The sequence below is a fragment of the Protopterus annectens genome, chromosome 13.part0, assembly GCF_019279795.1.
Source record: "Protopterus annectens isolate FY-2018-M chromosome 13.part0, PAN1.0, whole genome shotgun sequence".
Classification (NCBI taxonomy): Eukaryota; Metazoa; Chordata; order Ceratodontiformes; family Protopteridae; genus Protopterus; species Protopterus annectens.
In genome coordinates this window covers 691,174,928-691,197,309 of record NC_056747.1, presented here as the reverse complement: position 1 = coordinate 691,197,309, position 22,382 = coordinate 691,174,928, and the positions used below count along the sequence as shown (strand labels likewise).

Genomic DNA, 22,382 nt, shown 5'->3' with positions numbered 1-22,382 from the left:
CTACCCCCTCTGCAGACAAGCCATGACTTTGTGGGACACAGCATTGACTTATCAAGTTCACCTGCAAGCACAATTCCTGCCAGGAAAAATAAATACTCTGGCAGACGAACTAAGCAGAAACCTAATGGATCCCCATGAGTGGAAACTGGATCCACAAGTCTTCAGCATGATAACAAGGAAATGGGAATGCCCAGACATAGATCTATTTGCCTCCCCTCACAACTGCCAACTACAGAGATTGTGCACAAGGATTTATCACAAGCAAGCATGGAAAGTGGATGCCCTATCCTTCAGCTGGAAAAACCTAACAGTATATGCCTGCCTCTGCCTCTCCTCCCCAAGGTACTCCTAAAGGTCAGACAAGAGAAGCCAAAAATGATACTGATTGCCCCAGACTGGCCACGCCAGCACTGGTACCCAATCCTAAAGAACTTGTCTCAAGGTCCAGCCTGGACATTGCCTCAAACTTCTCACTTCCTGACCCAACAAAACAATCAGATCCTGCACAGCCAACTCAGGACCTTAAATCTGGCAGCATGGCGAATAATGTAGCCATTCAGAACACTCCTCTCTCCAAAGCTGCAATGGATGTTATTTTGGAGGCCAGGAGGCCCAGTACTAGAAAATCTTATGCAGAAAAATGGAAGAGATTCTGTGCTTGGAACCAGGAACAAGGAATTGACACGTTTGTACCAAATATTCCTCAGATTTTACAATACTTAACTGAGATGCTGGACAAAGGCCTATCCTTTTTATCAATTAAGATTCATGCCTCTGCCATTTCAGCCCATTACAATACGGAACCACTTATCTTTTCTCACCCTTTAATAAGACAGTACCTCAGAGTGGCCAAAAACATAAGACCTCCAAGGAGAGCACCAATACTTGCATGGGACCTCAATTATGTCTTGGAAAAACTCACACTGCCTCCTTTTGAGCCAGCCTCAACAGCTGATATAAAATTCTTATCCTGGAAAACAGCTCTGTTCCTAGCAATAACCTCTGCAAGACGAGTCTCGGAGTTACAGGCACTCATGGCTGTGGAACCTTTTATCATTTTCCATCCAGACAGGGTTTCTCTGAGGACAAACCCTACATTTATGTCTAAGGTGGTGTCCAATGTGGCCCTTAACCAAACCATTCACTTGCCTACCTTTTATCCAAATCCACAGAACAAGGGTGGGAGACTTCTGCATTCTTTGGACATACACCGACAGCTACGCTTCTGCTTGGACAGAACTAAAGCTTTCAGAAAGACTGAGCAACTTTTAGTGGCATATGCTGCAGTTTCACAAGGAAAGGCTTTCTCAAAACAGACTATTTCAAAATGGATAGGCCATTGCATTCGTTTCTGCTACTCACAGCACAGCAAATCAGTGCCTAAGGGCATTAGGCCACATTCAACCAGAGCAGCAGCCACTTCAGCAGCCTTCCTCAGAGGAGTACTAACCAAAGACATCTTAGAGGCTGCAACTTGGAGTTCAGTACACACTTTTCCAAAGCACTACCACTTAACTCTGTACTCTAAATCCAGAGCAGGCTTTGCCACTGCAGTTCTGCAGGGCTTCATAGCCTCTCCTAATCCTATTTAGCCCAGCCACCCATCCTCAGCTTTGGGATTAAACCCAAGACTAATGACTGCAACAGTGAAACACGATGAACATAGTACAGTTGTGTACCTACCATAAATGTAGATGTTCGAGTGTATTCACTGTTGCAGTCCAGGTTACCCTCCTTCCATCCCCCTTTCTTTTGCTGGGTTCATAGGTTCATACTGGGCTATCTGCCCTGGGGCATTTATAAGCCTAGCCCGATTGTGCTTGGCTTATGCCACCCCTTGATTTGAGTATACTGTGCCCCTTTTAAAGTTTAGTTTACTGTGCCTCTGTCTAATAGTGACACAGAAGTAATCCCCGGGACAAACCTACGATCCCCCATCCACTCATCAAGATTCTTCTTGAAGAGAGTCAGTGAGGTGCTCTGCCTAACATGAATTGGAATTCTATTCCAGAGCGAAGGGAGCCTCTGGGTTGTGACTCTGTCCCTCCAGCATGTTCTATTTATTTCTGTGCTGAGGTTCAAGTCCCTCGAGCGTGTGGCTCTAAGGGATTTAGATTTACTGAGGTGGAGCATGTCCATTAATTCTGGGTTGGACATAGCTTTATATGTCAGGCATAGATCACCTCGAAGTAGGCGGTTTTCAACTGAGTAGAGCTGGAGTTATTTTAACCGAGCAGTATATGGCATCTGTTTGAGTCCCTTGATCCTCCTGGTGAGGTACTTTTGGGGTCTTTCTAATTGCAGCAGGTGTCGGGTAAGGTACATCCCAAAGGGGGCATTGTATTCTATGATGGGCTTGATGAGGGATGAATAAAGGGGCACGATTACCTCTCTTGATCTAGATGTGGATCCTTTCATGATGAGGTGGGCTATGTAGAAGGTCTTTCTAACCACTTTGGCAATGTGGTTGTCAAAGGAGAGATTGCTATCAACTTGGGTCCCCAGATCCCTAATTACTTTCTCTGTACTTAATGGGTTACCACCTATGTGGTAATTTGTGGGCACATTGTTTTTGCCAAAGGGTATGACTATACACTTTTTGGCATTTAGCTTTAGACCATGGCTCTAGCACCAGTTATCCGTCTCTGCGAGACCTTTTTGAAGGATGTTTGTGTCAGCTGGAGAGTCAATTATCGCGCCCAGTTTGCAGTCATCTGTGAACTTGGTGAGCCATAGTCCTCCCACGTTGGCCTGTACCTCAGAAAAGTAAATACCGAACAAGAGAGGTCCCAGGACAGAACCTTGTGGGACGCCACTTGTGACCGGTTTCGAGTCTGACATGGCTCCAGCAACTCTGACTCTGTGGGTTCTGTCTTTGAGCCAGTTTGCGACCCATCTTGTGACATAGGGGTTTATATTTAGGCTGGATAGCTTATATATGATGTCCGAGTGGGGTATTGTGTCAGATGCCTTTGCGAGGTCCAGATAGGCTGTGTGGACTACCTTCCATTCATCTATGGCCTTGGTGACTGTTTTGAAGAAGTCGACCAGGTTCAAAAGGCAGGATCTGCCCTTGACAAAGCCAAATTGGGTAGGATCTAGTGTCTGTAGGTCCCCAATGTCTTTGTTCCATGATGATCCTCTCCATAGCCTTGCAGACTAGGCTAGTCAGGCTTATGGGGCGATAGTTTCCAGGGTCCGCAGAGGCGCCACCTTTGTGGAGTGGGACCAATGTTGCTGTACGCCATTCTTTGGGCACGTATCCTGTAGTGAGGCTGAGATTGTACAGCAGTTTTACTTGAGGGAATAGTTCTTCTTGGAGTTCATGTAGGACGCAACCCGGGACGCCATCTGGTCCCATGGAAGCAGTGTTTTTTGCTTTGGAGAGGGCGGCCTTCACCTGAGCATCAGAGATGTTTGGGAGGCTGCACTCTGCCGGGATAGATACTTGCTCTTTTGGGGGGGGTGGAGAAGTTTGCACTGAACTAACCACTGCCAGGATATTGGCGATGTCTGTGGGTTCAGTGTATTTTTTGTCGTTTCGAATCAACTCAGAACAAGTCTGGGCGTTGCATCCCAGGTTTCTAACATAACTGAAAAAAGCCTTATGATTGTCTTTAGTGTCCTGTGCAATTTTTCTCTCGAAGCTGGCCTTGGAGGATTTTATGAGGGATCGTAATTTTTTGCTAGTACTGATCAGCGATGCCTTCCCTTTTAGGGATTTTGCTCTATCATGTAGTAGCTTCCTCCTTTTGTTGTACAGTTTATTTATGGCTGGGGTCCACCAGACTGGACGCCTGCCTTTGGATGATTGGGTCTTGATTTTATTTGGGATAGCATGATCCATGCATTCCTGGAGATGTCTGTAGAATGCGTTTATATAGGATTCTGCAGTTTGGGCCGTAGTTTCCACTGGCCCTGGGGCCTTGAAGGATTCCACTTCAGTTTTGAGAAGTGTGAAGTTCGCTTTTGAGAAGTTTTTCACTGTGGTTTTCTGGGTCGGGGGTGGGGTTGGGATGTGGATATCCAGTGAAATTAATTTATGGTCTGATCTTACCTTTGAGGGATATACTTCTGGTATGGAGCAGACTCCCCATGTTGGTAATGACCAGGTCTAGTACGTTTTCCCCTCTTGTGGGAGTGGTGACTAGTTGTTCCATTGCATTTGAGTTTATAAATTCCAGGAACCTTTGGGCTAAGGTGCTGGGGCTTGAGTAATGCTCCCAGTCTATGTTTGGGTAGTTGAAGTCGCCCAATATAATGGTGTTCGGAGAGATCTTCATGTTCTCCAATGTTTTCAGGAAAGCCAAGTGGGATTCCTGACTTTGAGAGGGTGGTCTGTAGGATGCTATAAACTGAAAAGCAGTCTTGCCCACTGTCAGTTGCACATGGATGGTCTCCGATACTTCGTGCAATGCCACTAACCTGGAGGTGTGGATATCCTTGATAAATATGGAAACTCCCCCTCCTTTTGTGGTTTGGTCTGGGTTTGGGGCCGAAAAGCATGATATGAGGTATAACCTAGTAGTGCAGGGGTGCTCTCTGGAGCCTTGAACCAGGTTTCTGTCACTGCACAGATATCGATGTTCTCCATACTGAGGAGAGCTTTGAGTGCATGCATCTTGAGGTTAATACTTCTGGCGTTTAGCAGCATTACCCTTAGTTTCTTGTTCCTTGTGCTGTCTATGGAGGTGGGTTTGACTTTTGAGCCTTGCCTAAAAAAGGCACTATGGGGGTGGCAAGAGCCTTTGCCAATATCCGAAAGCCCAGGGGTGACAGGTGCAAGCCGTCCCTAGCGAAGCAACGTGGCTTGTCAAGCATGTCATCCCATGCTGACAGACACTGGATCCCCTTTGAATGACACCAAAATTTTAGCCAATTGTTAAAATCGATCATTTTGTCTTTATACTGTGGCATCATTCTAGGTGAGGGTAAGATGCTGCTCAAGGTCAGGGTCATACCGGCCTGGGCTACATGATCAGAGAGCTCCTCTATGTCTCTTTTCATGTAGTCGAGGGAGGTACGTCTCAGGTCATTCATGCCAGCATGTACAATGACTGAGTCATATTTGTATTTGCTTTGGAGTAACCTGAGTGCTTGCGTTATGTGGCGGATCCTAGTGCCCGACAGGCAGCTCACTGTGACCTTCTCTTTATTCAGCCTGGTGAGTGGGACGTTAGTGTGTCTGACAATAGAGTCACTTATTACAAGAGTATCAGGTGTGTTATTCAGCCTTAAGGGCTGTGACTGCTTGGCACACTGACTTTGTGTGCTATGTGTTGTACGTGTTTTGTTTTGGGGTAGCGTTTGCTTGGATGTCTGCTTTGGAGGTCTCTGTTGCTTAGGTAGATTTTTATTTAGAGCCTCAGAGTATGTTTTTGTGTTTTTATGCGTTTGGTTCGCTGTTGTGGTGGGACTATGTGATACTGGAATTGTGTTGTGTGAGGTTACCTTCTCCTCCTGACTGGTTACACCAGTTTTGAGATGAGAGAGCTCAGCCTCCAGTTTGGCTATATGGTTGCATCTCTCACATATATTTGAACCTGTTTGGAGGAGGAGAGGGTTGTCCGTGTACATGAGACAGTTGTAACATTGCCTCAAAATTCCCAGATTCACCAGCTGGACTGGAGAGGAAACCATTGACTGACCTTTGGACATGCTAGAGTAATATAGGGAACTGAATTAAAACGGACCAATAGGGGACAAGGTAATCGTAGAGAGTATAAGAGTAAGTAGTGCTTATGGTTTATTAGTGCTAACTTGTAAGATTACTTATTTGGACCAGTGAGGGGCCTTAGAATGAGAATATGGTGTTTAATTTGAGAGATAGAGCAGTTCTAAGGGAAAAAGTGAAGAGCAGACTTTGTGGAAGATTCAGAAAGAATTACAAAAGATCATTGTGTTGGGCCCTTTCGATCTAGGCAAAGTTGGTTCTCCCTTTTAATGAAGTTTGCCATGGAAAATTACCACAAGCTTCCTCACATTCTGGATTTGCTCATAGAATTGTTAGGTGCACTCCTGCAACTTGGAGTAATTGCTACTGACAGCCTTGATAATTGTGTCCTGATACCTTTTAATCACTTAATCATTGAGTGTGTGCAGCAGGTATTGAAGGAGATAAGAAAACCTGCAAGTAGAAAATCCTTTGTTTGCAAGTGGAGGAGGCTTACTAGGTGGGGCCTAGCCAACATCAGAGGGCCTGGTATGGTATCTACCCCTCTGATTTTAAAATATTTATGTGAAATACTCAGTGATGGCTTATCTTATGCACCTGTCAAGGTGCTTCTTGCAGCCATATCAGCGGGTCTGTCCATGGATCCCCCTCTTTTGTCTTTTTCTTTGGTCAAACAGTTTATGAAAGGAATGTTGCACTTGAGACCCTTCAAAAGTAAATGTTTTATACACTAATACTTCTTTCATGCCAAAAGGTGTTTCTGAATTTACCCTGAATCAAGCCATAAATCTCCCAGTTTTCTTTCTGAAACCGAAAATGGGAGAAAAGATTCTGCTTATCTTGGATGAGTGCAGGCAGGTCAGGTACTACCTTTACTGAACTAAATCATTCAGGAAAGCTGGGTGGCTTTTTGTTTCCTTTTCCTGGCTAAGAAAGGTCAACCTGTTTGAGCAAACAACTGCTCATTGGTTTCCTGTGCTGCTGTTTATTACTCTCACCATGGCAAATCTATTGCATGCTAGGTTAAGGGACATTTCACTAGAGCCTTATCCAGTTTGGTGGCTTATTGGAAAGGAGTGAACTCTAGAAGCATTCTAGAGGCAGCAACCTAGTCCTACGTTTATAACTTACAAAGTAGTACAAACTGGATTCTTTTCAAGTTCTAGAACAGGGTTTTCTACAGCCATTCTCCAGTGGCTGTTGGATCCTTATCCTTTTTTCTCCTAGGGTAAGCAATTTGAATAATAAACATAGTACAGTTGCACAAGTTCTACTTACCTGTAACAGTTGATATTTAAATTTCACACTGCCTCAGTGACAGCACCCGCAGGCCATCCACCTTATTTTGTGTATAGTTTCTATTCCTTCTTGGTTTATCCTAGCTGACTCTCTGTGATAGGGTTAAGCTTCTCCTGATGGGAAGGGCTTAGCCAATCCCTTATAAGAGTCAACGGAGGGGATTCTTTGCTCTGAAAAGTTGCCAGTTAGTGCAGGCACAGAACATTTATGCCACTGAAAAAGTGTGAAATTCAAACATATTTTGTTACAGTTAAGTAGGGCTTATGCAACAGTACTTTCCTGTGTCATACTTTTTTATAGGTTTATAGATGAGTACTAGACTAGCTGCCCTTGCAGGTCAATTTAAGCCTAGCCTATTTCCCTTTTTGTGCACAAATTAACCTATCCCATTTGTTTAGAGATTGGCCTTACCCATCCCATGGTCAATAATTATGTATTACACCTAATGAGAATAACTGTGATCATACCGTAGATAGTTTGAGGGGACCCATGCATGGGTTAAAGCATTTAAGAGCTGCCTCTAGCTGTTTAGTAGTAACAGGGACAGTCCTTGGGTAAATTCTCTGGTTCCCTATCCATAGATCCAAGTTGCGATTGAATATGAACAGGGATGAAGTTTGTGTTATCTGGATGGGGATTCTGCACCAGAGCAGCGGTATCCCCTGCGAGATACACCTATCCTTCCAACCATTTTACTAATGTACAGCAAATCCATCAGTGTTGGGTCGGAGGATGCCTTGTATGCCAGACACAGGTCACCTTTTAGCAGTCTGTAGGATACTGAGTACAGTGACAAGGTTTTAAGTCTGTCCATGTAGGACACGTTGTTTAAGCATTTTATGCTTTAAGTAAGGTCTCTGTGTGCATTCCAGTTGTTGATGTGTCTGGACAAATGCATGCCAAGGGGTGCATTATATTCAAGGACTGGCCTAGTGAGGACTGAATAAATGGGGACAATGACATCCCTATATGTAGACACAGTCCTTTTTTTTAATAAGCTATGCAGTATAGAATTACTTTCTTCCAACAATGGACATGTGTTGGTCAAAATTTAGGTCACAGTCCACATACATTCCCAAACATCTGGGTCAGTGCTTAGTCATGTATTGTCAGTGTTGTAGTTCTCTGGGGTAAACAACTTCTCGAAGGATGCAATAATGAATTTTTTCACATTTAGTTTCAGTCCATGATTTTAGCACCAGTTATTTATTTGGGACAAACCTTCCTGCGGCTCTTCAGTGACTGCTTCTAGCTTGCAGTCATCCGCAGACTTAATCAGCCAGAGCCATTTGGTATTGGCAGTTACTTCAGAAATGTAGGTGCCAAGCAAGAGAGGTCCCAGCACAGAACTCTGAGGTGACTCCGCTGGTGACTGATCTCTTCATCGAGGTAACTTCCCCTGTTTGGATTTCCTGCATCCTATTCACGAGCCAGCTGGCAAACCAGCAGGTGACATAAGGGTTTATTACCAGACTGTTCAGCTCTTCTATGCCTTAGTGGGGAATTGTGTCAAAAGCTTTGACCAGGTTGAGGTATGTGGTGTGTATCATTTTACCTTCATCCATTGCTTTGGTGACCTTTTCCAAAAAAATCCACTAGGTTGAGTAAGCATGACCTGCCCTTGACAAATGCAAACTGAGGTGGGTACAGTGTTTGGATGTTCCCTATGTCCTGATTGATTAGCTCCATGACAAGTCTTTCCATGGCTTTGCATATGAAGCTGGTCAGATTTGTGGATCTCTTAATTGCCTGGGTCTGTGGAATGTCCTCCCTTATGCAGGGGAATAACTGTAGCTGTTCCCCATTCCCTTGGTACAAAACCTATATGGAGGTTGAGATTGAACACTGTTGTTAGGGGTGTGGCTAATCATGCCTCATGCTATTTTAGGATGCATTCATTAATATTGGCAGTGCTCTTTGATGCAGTATTTTTAACGTTTGATAGCACTTTTAGGTCTTGTGTGATAGCTGGAGGCAAACCAGTTTCAGGTATATCTTGAGAGACAGAAGGGAGATGGGGGTGAAGTTAATACCAAATTTATCAATCCGTAAGCTGACTATATCTTTAGACTCGATGTTGGTAACATAGTTCAAAATCAACTCAGCACATTACTATTTTGTGCTTTTGAAATTATGAATATAACTAAAAATGCCTTGTGATTATCTTTGGCTTGGGTAGCTATTTTAGCTTCAAACTTGGTTTTGGTGGATTTTATGAATCTTCTGAGTCTGTTTATTGCAGTGACAAGGGCTCTAAAATTCTAGGAATTACTCTTCTTACTTTTTTTAACACCTCTGTTAAATTGCCACTTAAGACGTAGGCAAACATGCATTTATATAACAAAAGAAAAACATATTAACGTGTTCCTGGTTACGTATATTATACATCACATATGTTCTTTTGTATAACTATCATCAGTCCAACATTACATAAATTGCTCGATTCCCATCTTTCCTTAAACCTCAGTCCTCGTCCAGAACTTTATTCTGCATGTATTGTTCCCACATTTTCCATTTATTTCTTTGCAATTTGCTCTGATCATTTTCTAAAGATCCTACTTCTAGTTCTTTTATCTCTGTTACAGTATTCAGTAATTCAAATGCAGTTCATTTAGACTTTGATTTCCATTTTCTAGTAATTGTTTTTTTGGTGGCTACCCCAGGATGAAATTTATCACGGTCACACAATGTCTAGGCAATTCAGATACTTTGTCCCAGCTCTAAAGAATAATTTCCTTAGTCATACCCTTTTTTCTATATTTCTGACAGAGTACTCTGTAGTGAATTTTTAAAGTCTACCAACTCATTACACTCCCAAAACATATGTTCCCAGTTATCTCTTTTTTCCCCATCACACCTACAACATTTACCATCTACCTGAGGAATAAATATTGGGAGTCTGCTTGGGGTATAAAAATACCTATGCAAATACTTCCAAGCAAAAATCCTTGTCCTCCTACTGTATTTTTTTTATCCAGTCTCTCTCGTTAATATTTTCTAACCTCATCTGATTGATTCCTATTGTTATTATGCAATATTCTATATGACCTACTAATTATCCCTTTTTACCAGCAGGTTCTGTCATAGATTCAACTAAAAACTGTACCAGAGCAGGTCTTTCACTTAGGATTCCCCTGTCTCTTTCTGTTTGTTATACTCTGAAATGAATACCTGGTAGGGAAGGCAGTCTGTCTAGCTTGCAGTCCTAATGTCTTCTTGACCTTTCCATTCTCTTACCTTTCCCTCTGTGATTATTGGCTCCCAATACCGTGGTTACTTTGCCAGGTTTCTGCAGTGAATTCCAGCCCCCTCTTGCCTGTTCTCTGTACCTCTTATTATAGTCATCTCTATCGACAAAATATTTTTCATTGTCTACTCTTTCTTTTGGTCAAAATTATTTTCCTTTTATTATAAAGCTTATTGATATTAGGGTTCCACTATGTTGGTTTGTTTCTGGGGTTTGCCCTGCACTTTTCCCTACAGGATACAGCTGCATCTCTGCTGCTGATTACAGTTTTTATAGTATGATGGTGCATGTTTCTGCATATTCAGTTTAGTTAACTGGATTTGGTGGGGTTTGAAGCTTGCCAGTGTATCACTTAGGAGTAGGGTAGGTAGCTTGTCTTAAAGAAATTTCTAAAGTCGGTTTCATTATTATTTCAAAGGAGACTGTTTTATAGTCAGACCTTACAAGTGACGAAGATATGCAAGAGATGGTTCAAGATGCTCCAGTAATAGTGTGGACAAGATCCAAGATGTTATTCCCCCCTAGAGCGTACTCTATAATTAATTGTACCAGGACATTTGTATTTTCAGTCCAGGAATCTCTGTGCTTGCATATTAGTGGTGGTGTAGGTTTCCCAGTCTGTAGTTGAAAATGGTGTTGGGTTTAATACTGGCTGATTCTAGTTCCATTATGTAGAATAACAAGTGCGCTGTACCTTTAAGAAGCATTTCTAAAGTCTGTGTGTGTGTATAAATTCTAAGAACGTGTTAGTTTCAGTGTTATTTTTAAGGTGCAGCTAGAGTGTTAACATCTGTGTGCATCATAGCAAGTTTGTTTATAAGTTAGTTACTTAGCTTTGTTTATGATGTGTTTGTATGTAATAAAGCTGCTTGAACAAGAACCCACAACATTGGGGATAAGCTGATTCTACCAGCAGAACAAGGTGGACTAGGATTACATAATTTAAGGGGGTATTTTAGAGCAACACAGTTAAGGTTCTTAGACATAGCAGAAAACTTTAATTAAAAGTGGAAAGGAATGATGCTGACACAGGGAGGAAGCCCAAGAAATAAGGAGAGATTGGGATTTTGGGCACAGACTCATAACCAAAATCATACAAAGTATTATATTCATAAAATAGCAGTGAGTATTCTAAGAACCAAACCAGCACAAGAATGGAGAAAAGAGATTTTGCTGATAGGGTTGACTGTGGTCAGGGATACAGATAATAGGCAAGAGTGGACTGGAATTTAATGGAGAAAACTGGCAAAGGAACCAAGGTATTGGGAGCAAATATCTAGAAAGGGAAAGGTAATAGAATGGGAAGAGGCTAAGAATTTATTTGGACTGCATGTTAGAGATTGCCTTCCCCATCAAGGATTGATATCAGAGTATAGGCAAAGAGAAAGAAGTATGGGGCTCCTAAATGAAAGACCAGCACTTGGTAGAGTTTTTAATAGAATCTATAACAGAAGCTGCCATTAAAAAAGGAATGATTAGTAAAGCATATGGAGTATTCCATGATAATTATAAGAATCAATCAGAGGAGCTTAGAAAGGATTGAGAAGAGAGATTGGATAAGCAATTCACAAGGAGACAATGAGGGGATATATGTATATCTCCCAAATATGTAACAATGTCTAGAAGATTTAGGATCTTTGCCTGGAAGTGTTTACATAGGTATTTTTATACCCCAAGTAGACTCCAAAATATTTTTCCTCAGGTGGATAGCAAATGTTGGAGGTGTCATGGGCAAGAAAGAGGTAGCTGGGAACATATTATTTGGAAGTGTGATGAGCTGGCAGGCTTTTGAGATTCCCTGCAGACCTCTCTGTTGGAGATGCTGGGTAAGCAGATTGGACTGACTAGGGAAATGATTTTTTTGAGTTATGCTACAGAATCGAAAGCAATTACTAGGAAATGGAAATCAAAGTCTAGACCAACTTTACTAGAAGTAGTGAATATAGTAACAGAGATAAAACAACCAATATTGGGATCTTTAGAAAAGGGAAGGAGCAAACTACATAGGAGAAAATGGGAATTGTGGGAGCAATATATGCAGAGCAGGAATGAGGTTTAAGAAGCAGGATTTGAGTGAGCTATATAATGATTAACTGACAATGACTGGATGGTTTATAAGTGATGTATAATGTTTACAACTACAGTTGTTTCAGTGGTGTCTGTGATGTAGACTGTTTGCAACTAAAGTAATTTCATTTTGTATGTTTTTCAGTTATATAAATGTAAGATTGCCTTTGTCATATGTGTCAATTTAATAAAGATGTTTGGGGAAAAAAAGGATTTGCGTCCAAAAAAAAAACCCACAATGTTAGCCTGTTTCTTCCTGACCTGGCGAGCGACATGGTGTCAGAAGTGGGATGGTAAAGACTACTCTTCAGAGCCACGATGTGCGGAGGTAACGATGGAGGCAAAGTAAGTGAAACAAGAGCAAAAAAAAGGGCCAGAAGCAAGATAAAGGTAAAGAAAATATGCACAAAAGTTTTATTTATTAAATGAGTTAAAACGGAGAATTACAAGGGCACAAAATATATTACTAAGCAAATGAATAACACAGAAACATTTATTAACAAAAGAGAAGCATAAAAAAGCTCATTAATCAAATAAAATGTTTGAAATTAGGTTATTTGATAAAACAAGCATGTTTAAAGTAAAATGAGCACATCTAGAGTTAAAACGAGGACAAGGAAGTGTCAAGGTCATGAAAAAAGATTAAATGAGCAAAACAAATGTAACAGAAGGGGCAGAAAAGGGCACACTGAGCATTAATAAAGCACGGTGACTGAATGTGTTTTGGTGAATTAGTGTGTTTTGGCATAAATTACTGCTTCGTATTGATTGAAGCCTTGAATAGCTTAACTAGAGTTATTCAAAGTATCTCAGTGTGTAAAAGTACTTAGTGTGTTAACTGCTGTGCATTTATTTCAAAGAGTTTGTTGTGTGCAAAGTGCAACTATTTCGTGAAGTGCAATCAAATACAGCCATTTCAAAAAGTTTCTTGTGCATGGGTGTGTCTATTCACAGAATGCTGCCATTACAGAGTGTTTCTTGCACTGTACAGAGTATTTGGCAAAGTGCAGCCATTTTGGAAATTTCAGTGTGCTGTGTACTGTTGTTTGTTGCAAGGTGCAGTTATTTCGAAGTGTTTTTCACGCTGAGCTTCTTCTGCCCAGTTTGTTCGCAAAGTATAATTACTTTGTAACAGTTTATTTGCAAACTGTAATTACTTCAGTCATTATTTGTAAAGTACAGTTGTTTCGAAATATTCCTTGCCCTCAGCTTCTATTGCCCATTTTATTTGCATTGTGCAATTATTTCAAAAGGTTTCTTAAAATGATGATAAATGACTTTTACAGTCAAATAATTTCAAGATTAAACAGCTCATACAATAAAATAATTTCAAGACAAGTCACTTTTACAGTAAAGTGATTTCAGAGTATTACAGTGCCCAGGAGACTTATTTCGTAAAGTTCAGTTGTACAGAGGCTTATTGTGCTATTGCACATACTGGCATAGATTTCAAGCACATGTATATGTGTATGTATATGTGTGTGTGTTCATGTATATTTGCAAAAGCCTTCACTGAGGTATGTTAATATGGCAGATGGATTTCCCAAGCCACAACCACTTGTGTTTGATCAGAATATTGCAGAAAATTGGAGGATATTTGAGCAAGAGTGTGATATTTATACAGTCAGTTATTCTGATGATGATGCATGCACCAGGGCATTTATTTTGCTAAACCTAGCTGGGTCAGAGGCCACTGAAAGGGAGCTTTCATTTGTATATTCACCAGCAGTGTATGAAGGTGAAGTAGAAACTCATAGTGTTGTTGTGCAGGCTGAATCAAGAGAAGACTCCAAGTGTTTGAAGTGCAAATTCAGAGAAATGTGTAACCCCCAGACCAATGTTACATTAGAGAGGCACTTTGTTTTACACAAGAGATCAAAAACAAGGGGAGACACTTGCAGCTTACATCACTGAGTTAAGAAACAAAGCTAAAATGTGTAAGTTTGATGATTTAAAGGATGAGTTAATAAAGGACAGACTCATCTGTGGTATTAATAATGCTGCTGTGAGAAAGATTTTGCTTCATGACAGTGATTTGACACTGAGCAAAGCCATTGAGATTTGTCAGATCCATGAAGTTACAGAAAGGCGTACAAGAATCCTTGCTAGTGATAAAAGCATGGTTTCAGCAGGCTCCAGAGCTAATGTAGGCAGCATGTGACAGGCAAAAGCAGGCTTAAGGACATGGCAGCAGTAGTCCCTGCAGTTCATCCCAGTAAAACCCGTAGTCTTCTAGCAAATTCCAGGACCAGTTCATTTAAAGGGGCATGCTCAGTGCAAAACCAAGGCTATCCAATGCAGAACAGACACTGTTCAGTTTAGTATAGGGGTGAATCAGCAAAACCCAAATCAAGCTTTATTGTTAACTGTTGCAGTTGTGGTGCCAACCATGAGTCCAGAGGAGAAAAGTGCATAGCATTTAGTCAGCAATGCCGCAAGTGTAAGAAATGGAATAATTTTCAAAGATTTTGTAAATCTAGTAGACCTAACATAGTTACAAAGAAGGGTCACTCAAAAAAGCAAGTTGATCAAGTAAACCTGCAAAAGTCTGCTTTCTGTGTAGATGGTGTGTCAGTGATTGGTGAAAAGATTGATGCGGTAGATTTGTTGGCAAGAAATTAAGTGTTTTGCACTGTTCGGATCAATGGTGAATCCACCAAGCTCAAAGTAGACACTGGTTCAAAGTGTAATGTTATGTCTGCAGGTACATTTGCAATGGTCAGAGTTGGTGAACAACTAAATGTGACTAGTTGTGCAAAACTTGTTGCTTATGGAGGTGAAAAAATGCAAACTGAAGGCTCAGTAATGCTTTCATGTTATGTGGCCAAGAACTGTTATAGCCTAAGACCTGTGCAGTCATTATTCAGTCTCAGGGACAGTTTGAGAATGAATGTGCTTTTACCAAAGAAGTTCATCAAATAAGCATGTGTCCCAGTTCCAGCTTCACTAACACTATTTTTTTCAGAGTATGCTGATGTTTTCCATGATAAGTTAGGCAAACTTCCAGTGGTGAATTCTATGAAATTAGACCCAGAGATTAGTCCAGTGGTCAGACCAGCAAGAAGAGTTCCGATAGCTATGCAGCATAAAGTTAAAGCTCATTTGGATAAAATGGTGCAAAAAGGTGTAATTTGTCCAGTTACAGAACCTACAGAATGGGTGTTGTCCATGGTAGCAGCTCATAAAAAAGGCTCAGATGAAATCAGAATATGCATTGACCCAAGAGATGTGAACAAAGCATTGAAGAGACTGCATCATCCTATGCGTACAGTCGAAGAAGTCGCAGCCCTGATTCCGAATGCCACTGTTTTTTCTGTCTTGGATGCAAAGAGTTCATTTTGGCAAGTGATGCTTGATCGCAAACCTTCACTACTGACTACATTCCGTACCCTATTTGGAAGATACAGATTCCTAAGGATGTAATTTGGAATAAGTTCTGCAAGTGAAGTCTTTCAGCATGCGGTGGAGCAAATTTTCTTGGGGTTATCCTTGTGCCATAATAGTAGATGATTTATTAGTTGGAGCAAATGGTGAGGCAAAGCATGACAGAAATTTTAAGAGAGTTCTTGACAGAGCACGTCAAGTGAACTTAAAGCTCAGTCCTCTGAAGTGAAAATTCAAACTACCAGAAGTTACACATTTATTTACAAGTACCGGCTTGAGACCAGACCCATCCAAGAAAGCAGCCATTCTTGAAATGGCAGCACTGGATAATGTGCAAGCTGTATAACATTTTCTTGGTATGGTCAACCATTTAGGCAAGTTTATACCAGACTTATAGCATATTAAAAGTGCCTTTGAGAGAGCTCACACATAAAATTGTTACATGGTACAAGCAAGCAAACTCTGAGGGTAATGCTACTCAATGCTAGAAGTCTAAACCTCAAAATGCATTCACTCGAGGCACTCCTTATAATGGAGAACATTGACATCTGTACAATGATAGAGACCTGGCTCAAAGCTCCAGAGAGCACCCCTACATTACCAGGCTATAATTCGTACCACACCTTTCGGCTACCTAACCTGGACCAAAACACTAAAGGCGGAGGCGTGTCCATATTCATTAAGGATATCCACACCTCCAGGCTAGTTGCTAAATATAATGCATTCGAAATTATCCAAGTGCAACTAACACTGGGCAAGACTGCAGTCCAGGTTGTAGCTTGTTACAGATCCCCCACCATGCCCCAGGATTCCCACTCTTCACTTCTTAAGATACTGGAAAATATTAAGGTACAACTCAATACCTTAATTATAGGCGATTTCAACTACCCCACCATCAACTGGGAAAACTACTCATGTACCAACTCATTCGCTCAACATTTTCTGAAATTCATAAATTCCAACGCCTTGGATCAGCCTGTCCACACCCCCATCAGGGACAGCAGTATCCTGGACCTTGTCATTACCAATATGGGTAACCGGTGTTTCACAAAAGAGGTCAACTCCTCACTGGTCAGATCCGAGCACAAGCTAATCACCCTAGACATCCATATCCCACCCCCACCCCTCATTAAGGAAACCACCGTCAAAAACTACTCCAAAGCCAACTTCATACTTCTTAAGACAGAAGTGGCAAACTTCACGACACCCATGCAGTTGGAAAATAGAGGTACGACTGCTGAATCCTACACAAATGCACTGTATAAGAACATATATGAGTGCATAGATTGTGCCATCCCCAACAGAACCAAGACACTATCCTCCAGAAAAAGGAAGCCAATCTGGTGGTCCCCTGCCATAAACAAACTCTACAACAGAAGGAAGAAGCTGTTGCAAAAAAGAGTAAAATTCTAAGATTGGAGGAACTCCCTGGTCAGCCTCAGCAAGAAGCTGAGATCCCTCATAAAATTCTCAAAGCCAGTTATGAAGATAAAATCACTACTGATTCCAAAGACAACCACAAAGCATTCTACAGCTATGTCATGCAAAACCCCTGTAATTATGGATGAACAAGTAAAGACCGCACTCTGCAAAGCCAAGAACACAGCATCCATGAGACCAGACAACATCCCAGGCTGCATACTGCACGAACTACAGAATGAACTGGCGCCCCACCTAAGTACTGTGTTCAATCATAGCCTCACCTCAGGCTATGTGCCTACTGAACTGCGCACAGTGACAGTTATCCCACTCCACAAAGGGGATGCCTCCACGTACCCCGGAAACTACCGCCCCATTAGCCTGATGAGCCTGGTCTGCAAGACCATGGAACATATCATCTTGGAGCTTATAAACAAAGACATAGATAACCTCCAAACCCTGGACCCCACTCAGTTTGGGTTTGTAAAAGGTAGATCATGTCTACTAAACCTGATTGACTTCTTTGAAGCAGTCACTAGGGCCATAGATGAGGACAAGGTAGTACACACAACCTATCTTGACCTCACCAAGGCTTTCGATACCATCCCCCACTCTGGAATTACAGATAAACTCACTAAACTGGGCATAAATCTCTATGTCACAAGATGAGTGGCCAACTGGCTCACTGACAGAACCCACACAGTAAAAGTACCTGACTGCAAGTCCGACTTCAGACCAGTGACGAGTGGAGTACCACAGAGTTCGGTCCTGGGTCCTCTCCTGTTCAGCATCTACTTCTCTGAAGTGCAGGCCAACACAGAAGGTCTTTGGCTAACAAAGTTCAAAGATGATGCAAACTAGGAGCCATAATAAAATCACCTAATGATGTAGACATTCTACAAAAGGGCCTCACAGAGACAGATGCTTGGTGTCAAAGTCATGGCGTCAAACTCAATGCCAAGAAGTGCATTGTCATCCTCCTTTGGGAAAAACTCGGTATCCATGAACTACAACATAGATGGTAGCTCACTAAACATTGAAAGTGTGATAAGAGACCTCGAGACACAGGTGGACAGTAGTCTCTCCTTTGATAACCACATAACCACAGCAGTCAGAAAATCCATCTACAAGGCACACCTCATCACAAGAGGGTTCTCCTCTAATAAAAAAAAAAAATAGGAGGTCATTGTTCCTCACTACTCATCTCTCATCCGACCCATTATAGAGTACAATGACCCATTTGGCATGTATCTCACAAGATACCTACAATTGAAAAGACCACAGAAATACCTCACTAAGAGCAATACTGGCCTCAAACAGATGCCATAAGCAGACTGTCTCAAAAAACTCCAGCTCTACTCCATCGCATATCGCCTATTCAGAAGTGATCTCTGCCTAACATACAAAGCTATGTCAAACCCAGAGCTGTTGGACATGCTACACTTAAAGAAATCCCAATCTGTCTGAACCCCATGCTCCGGGGACCTAAACCTTGTCACCACAATAAACAGAACATGCTGGAGGGATAGATTCCTGTCGCAGAGACTTCTCATACTCTGGAACAAACTACCCGTTCATGTCAAAGCTCCTCATTGGCCCTTTTTAAGAAAAATCTTGACTGGATGGAAAATAGAAAATTCACCCCGGGGATCACTTCTGCGGCACTGCTTGACAGGGGCACAGGAAAATAATTATCTTGGGTGGCAAAAGCCAGGGAACTTTTTTGGCTAGACTTATATAGGCCCCAGGGCTGATAGCCTAGTACCTACCTATGAACCTATGGTCATGGCTAGAACAGCACCAGAAAGCATTTGAAGTTGTTAAGTAGAAAATTGCTACCCCACCAACATTAAGGTACTATGATTTCAACAAACCAGTAACTCTTTCCTGCGATGCTTCAAAATTTGAGTTAGAGGTAGTTATTCTCCAAGCCTGTAGCCTATGCATCTAGAACATTTACCCAGACTGAGATGCAGTATGCTCAACTTGAGAAGGAACTTTTGGCAATAGTGTTTATATGTTCCAAGTTTCATGATTATATCCATGGCTGGGATATCCAGATTGAAACTGATCATCAACCTTTGGTTACTGTTTTAAAGAAGCAGATGCATTCAGCTCCAGCAAGATTACAAAGAATGATATCTAAATCACAGAAGTACAACTTTAAAATGGTCTGTATGAATGGCAAACTTCTTTATCTGTCTGATACCTTATCCAGATTGCCCAGAAGTTCAACAGAACAGCTTGACGCAGAGAATTTCGACTTTAATGTCATGGAAGTGCATAAGTTTTCCAACGCAAGACTTGATAAGCTACAAGATCATACAATGACTGATCCAGTTTTGCAAAAGCTCAATCACTACATCAGTGCTGGATGGCCGTCAAAGCAATCTAGTGTACCACCCAATGTGAAACCTTACTTTCCTTATAGAGATGAGTTGTTGATGGAAGATGGCACTATTTTTAAAGGTCCTACTATTGTTGTTCTTGCTTTCTTACAACAAGAGTATATCCAGATTTTGCATCGTGGTCAGCCAGGTTCCAAATCTACTAAGAGAAGGACAAGACAACTTGTGTTTTGGACTTCTCTAACAAAAGACGTTGATAGAGTTCTTTCACCCTGTTCAGTAGGGATATACGAAGAAGGGTATATAACAAATGCCCTAGCAAAACATACACAAGCTAATCCTGCACATAGCTTTGAGTTCATGGTGTCACAAAAAATTAATTTTAATATGAGAGGGGTAGATTTAATAAATAAAACTGAGATAGCTGAAGTAAATTGGATAGTAGATTTGCAAGCTGATAAGCCGCCAGGCTTAAATGGGAGCGTCCCCCTTAACCTATTTTAAAGGGGCTAAAGTTGAAAGTTTTACATTGATTGGTTGTTGTCTAGTTTAAATTATGTAATTGTATCCTGCATTAGTAGATATGATTAAGGTGTATACCGAAAGCACTTATCTGTTTATCATTCACTAAACTGCATTTGCAAAGAGACCACCTCATCTAAGTCAAATCTCTAAACTACCTTGGTCAGTAGTAGCTACTGACATATTCGAGTGGAACATTACTTAGTACTGGTAGACTCTTATTCAAACTGGTTTGAGATTGATCTACTACCTAATCTAACTTCTACTACAGTCATTGCTAAGTTGAAACGCCATTTTTCAGTCCATGCCAGTCCACAGAAATTAATCTCTGATAATGGTATCCAATTTACCAGTCAGTTGTTTCAGAAATTAGCAGGATAGTGGAACTTCGTACATGTTACTAGTAGTCCAGAATATCTGCAATGAAATGGACTTGCTGAAAGTGCAGTGCAGAGTGCAAAGCAATTACCTGAGAAGTCAAAGCATGATGATACTGATGTTTTTTGAATTTACTCAATCTTGGAAGCATACCCTATGACGATATACTTGGCTTACCTGCTCAGAGACTTCTATCCAGGTAAACCAGAACAACATTGTCTATCAGTTCTTGTTTATTGAGGCCTAAAGCTAAAAACAACAAAGCCATTAGAGCCCAGTTATTTAAAAAGCATTCCTTTCAAAAGTCTAGCTGTGACAAATCAAGCAGATTTCTTCGTTCATTGAAAAAAGGAGCAAGAGTGAGAATACAAACAGCAAAGGGTTTCGACTGGATTGGTCAGGTAACAAGTATGTGCAGAGACGAGGTCCTATTTTGTTAAATCCAGGGAGAAATCGCAGACATCTTCCTGTAACAGAACCAATATCACAGCATTGCTTCTGTGATAAAGACTCTAACTCTCAGAGCAGTCCAGATGATATTCCTCTCCCAGAACGTGTCTTGACTCCTAATACTGTCCTGGCAGATGATCCCAAAGTTCCTAAGATTGAACAGTCAGCAGAGATAATCCCAGTTGCTAATCCAGATCCCACATTTTATGTCACACGATGTGGCCGAATTTGAAAGCCTAGTGTGAAATATGCAGCAACTTGGACATAGTTGTATATTTATATATATATATATATATATATACCTAGCTTTGTGTAATTGCATGATGAAAATTATTTCTGTGTAAATTGCATATTTGTTAATATCAGTGACAATTGTCTGACTCATTTCTCAAAGAGGGAGGATGTAGAATAACAAGCGTGTGATGTACATTTAAGAAGCTTTTCTAAAGTCTGTGTGTGCATATAAATTCAAAGCATGTGTTAGTTTCAGTGCCATTTTGAAGGTGCAGCCTGAGTGTTAACATCTATGTGCATAGCTACTTTGTTTACAAGTTACTTAGCTTTGTTTATGATGTGTTTGTATATAATAAAGCTGCTTGAACAAGAACCCACAACGTTCGCCTGTTTCTTCCTGACCTAGCGAGAGACACAGTAGATAGGTGTTGTGGCTTTCTTGTGTTCATAGAGGGAGTTTTATAACTAGTTAATATATGGTACAGGACCTTTCTGATGGTTATTTGGACATGAAGCTTTAGTGCTTCATGCTGCTCTTCCAGCCTTGGTGTGAGTCTCTCTTCTGGATATAGATTGAGACATTTCCACCTCCCCCGCCCAGTCCTGCTGTAGCTGACCTAAATGTGTGGAAGGCATTATAGCCCTGCACAGCCAGAGTGCTCTCCACTGTTTGTATCTCATCATAAGAACCATAATTAAAAACTCACCATGATTTCTGCATTTATCCTTTGTTAACCTGGTTACTGAACGTACTTATAAAACCATTTGTAGCAGTCAGCAAAGTTTTAGGAAGATAATCACAATATTTAAAGAAACAAATAATTGAACACAGTAAAATGCAAAATGAAATTTTAAGCACATTTAATTAAAAGTTGTTAATTTTAAGAAACTTGAGACAGGCAATCACCTTTAACCATTTTCATATAGAAAGCAAAACTTGGCCAATTTCCCCCTTTCACAGAATATCAACAGCTGTATTCCCTTTCTTTTACAGGGTAATAATGATGATCTTATTCTGTCCTGCTGCCTCCATTACTGCAAGGACAAGGCCAAGAACTTCATGCCATCTCGAAAAGGTAACCTTCTACTTCCATTTCTGTTTCTATATGTCAGTTGTCTTTGTCACTACGTAATGTCTCCATTTTGAAAACTATACACATTTAGGAAATTACAGCACATCTTTTGGGTTCTTGTTGCAGACCACCAAGTGTGCGCCAAAGTGGTTTATAATTTGATAACAGAAGGTTTAGTTAAGTAAATTTATTGCAATGTCAAGATGGATTAAAAACTTTGTAACTGAATGTGGCAGTCTGCATAATTTTGCCAGTTGACTAATGGAACACTTGACCAAAACCATAGT

At 41.1% G+C, this 22,382-nt stretch overlaps 1 protein-coding gene across 2 annotated transcripts in view; it reads left to right on the top strand.

The window, feature by feature from the left end:
- SMG6 (SMG6 nonsense mediated mRNA decay factor) overlaps positions 1–22,382 on the top strand; it is a 3,859,488-nt gene that overhangs the window by 3,785,921 nt on the left and 51,185 nt on the right. For both annotated transcript variants that reach the window (XM_044054377.1, XM_044054376.1), the window contains exon 18: positions 22,017–22,098. In XM_044054377.1, the coding sequence (XP_043910312.1) occupies positions 22,017–22,098 (82 nt within the window). The remainder of the gene's footprint in view (positions 1–22,016; positions 22,099–22,382) is intronic.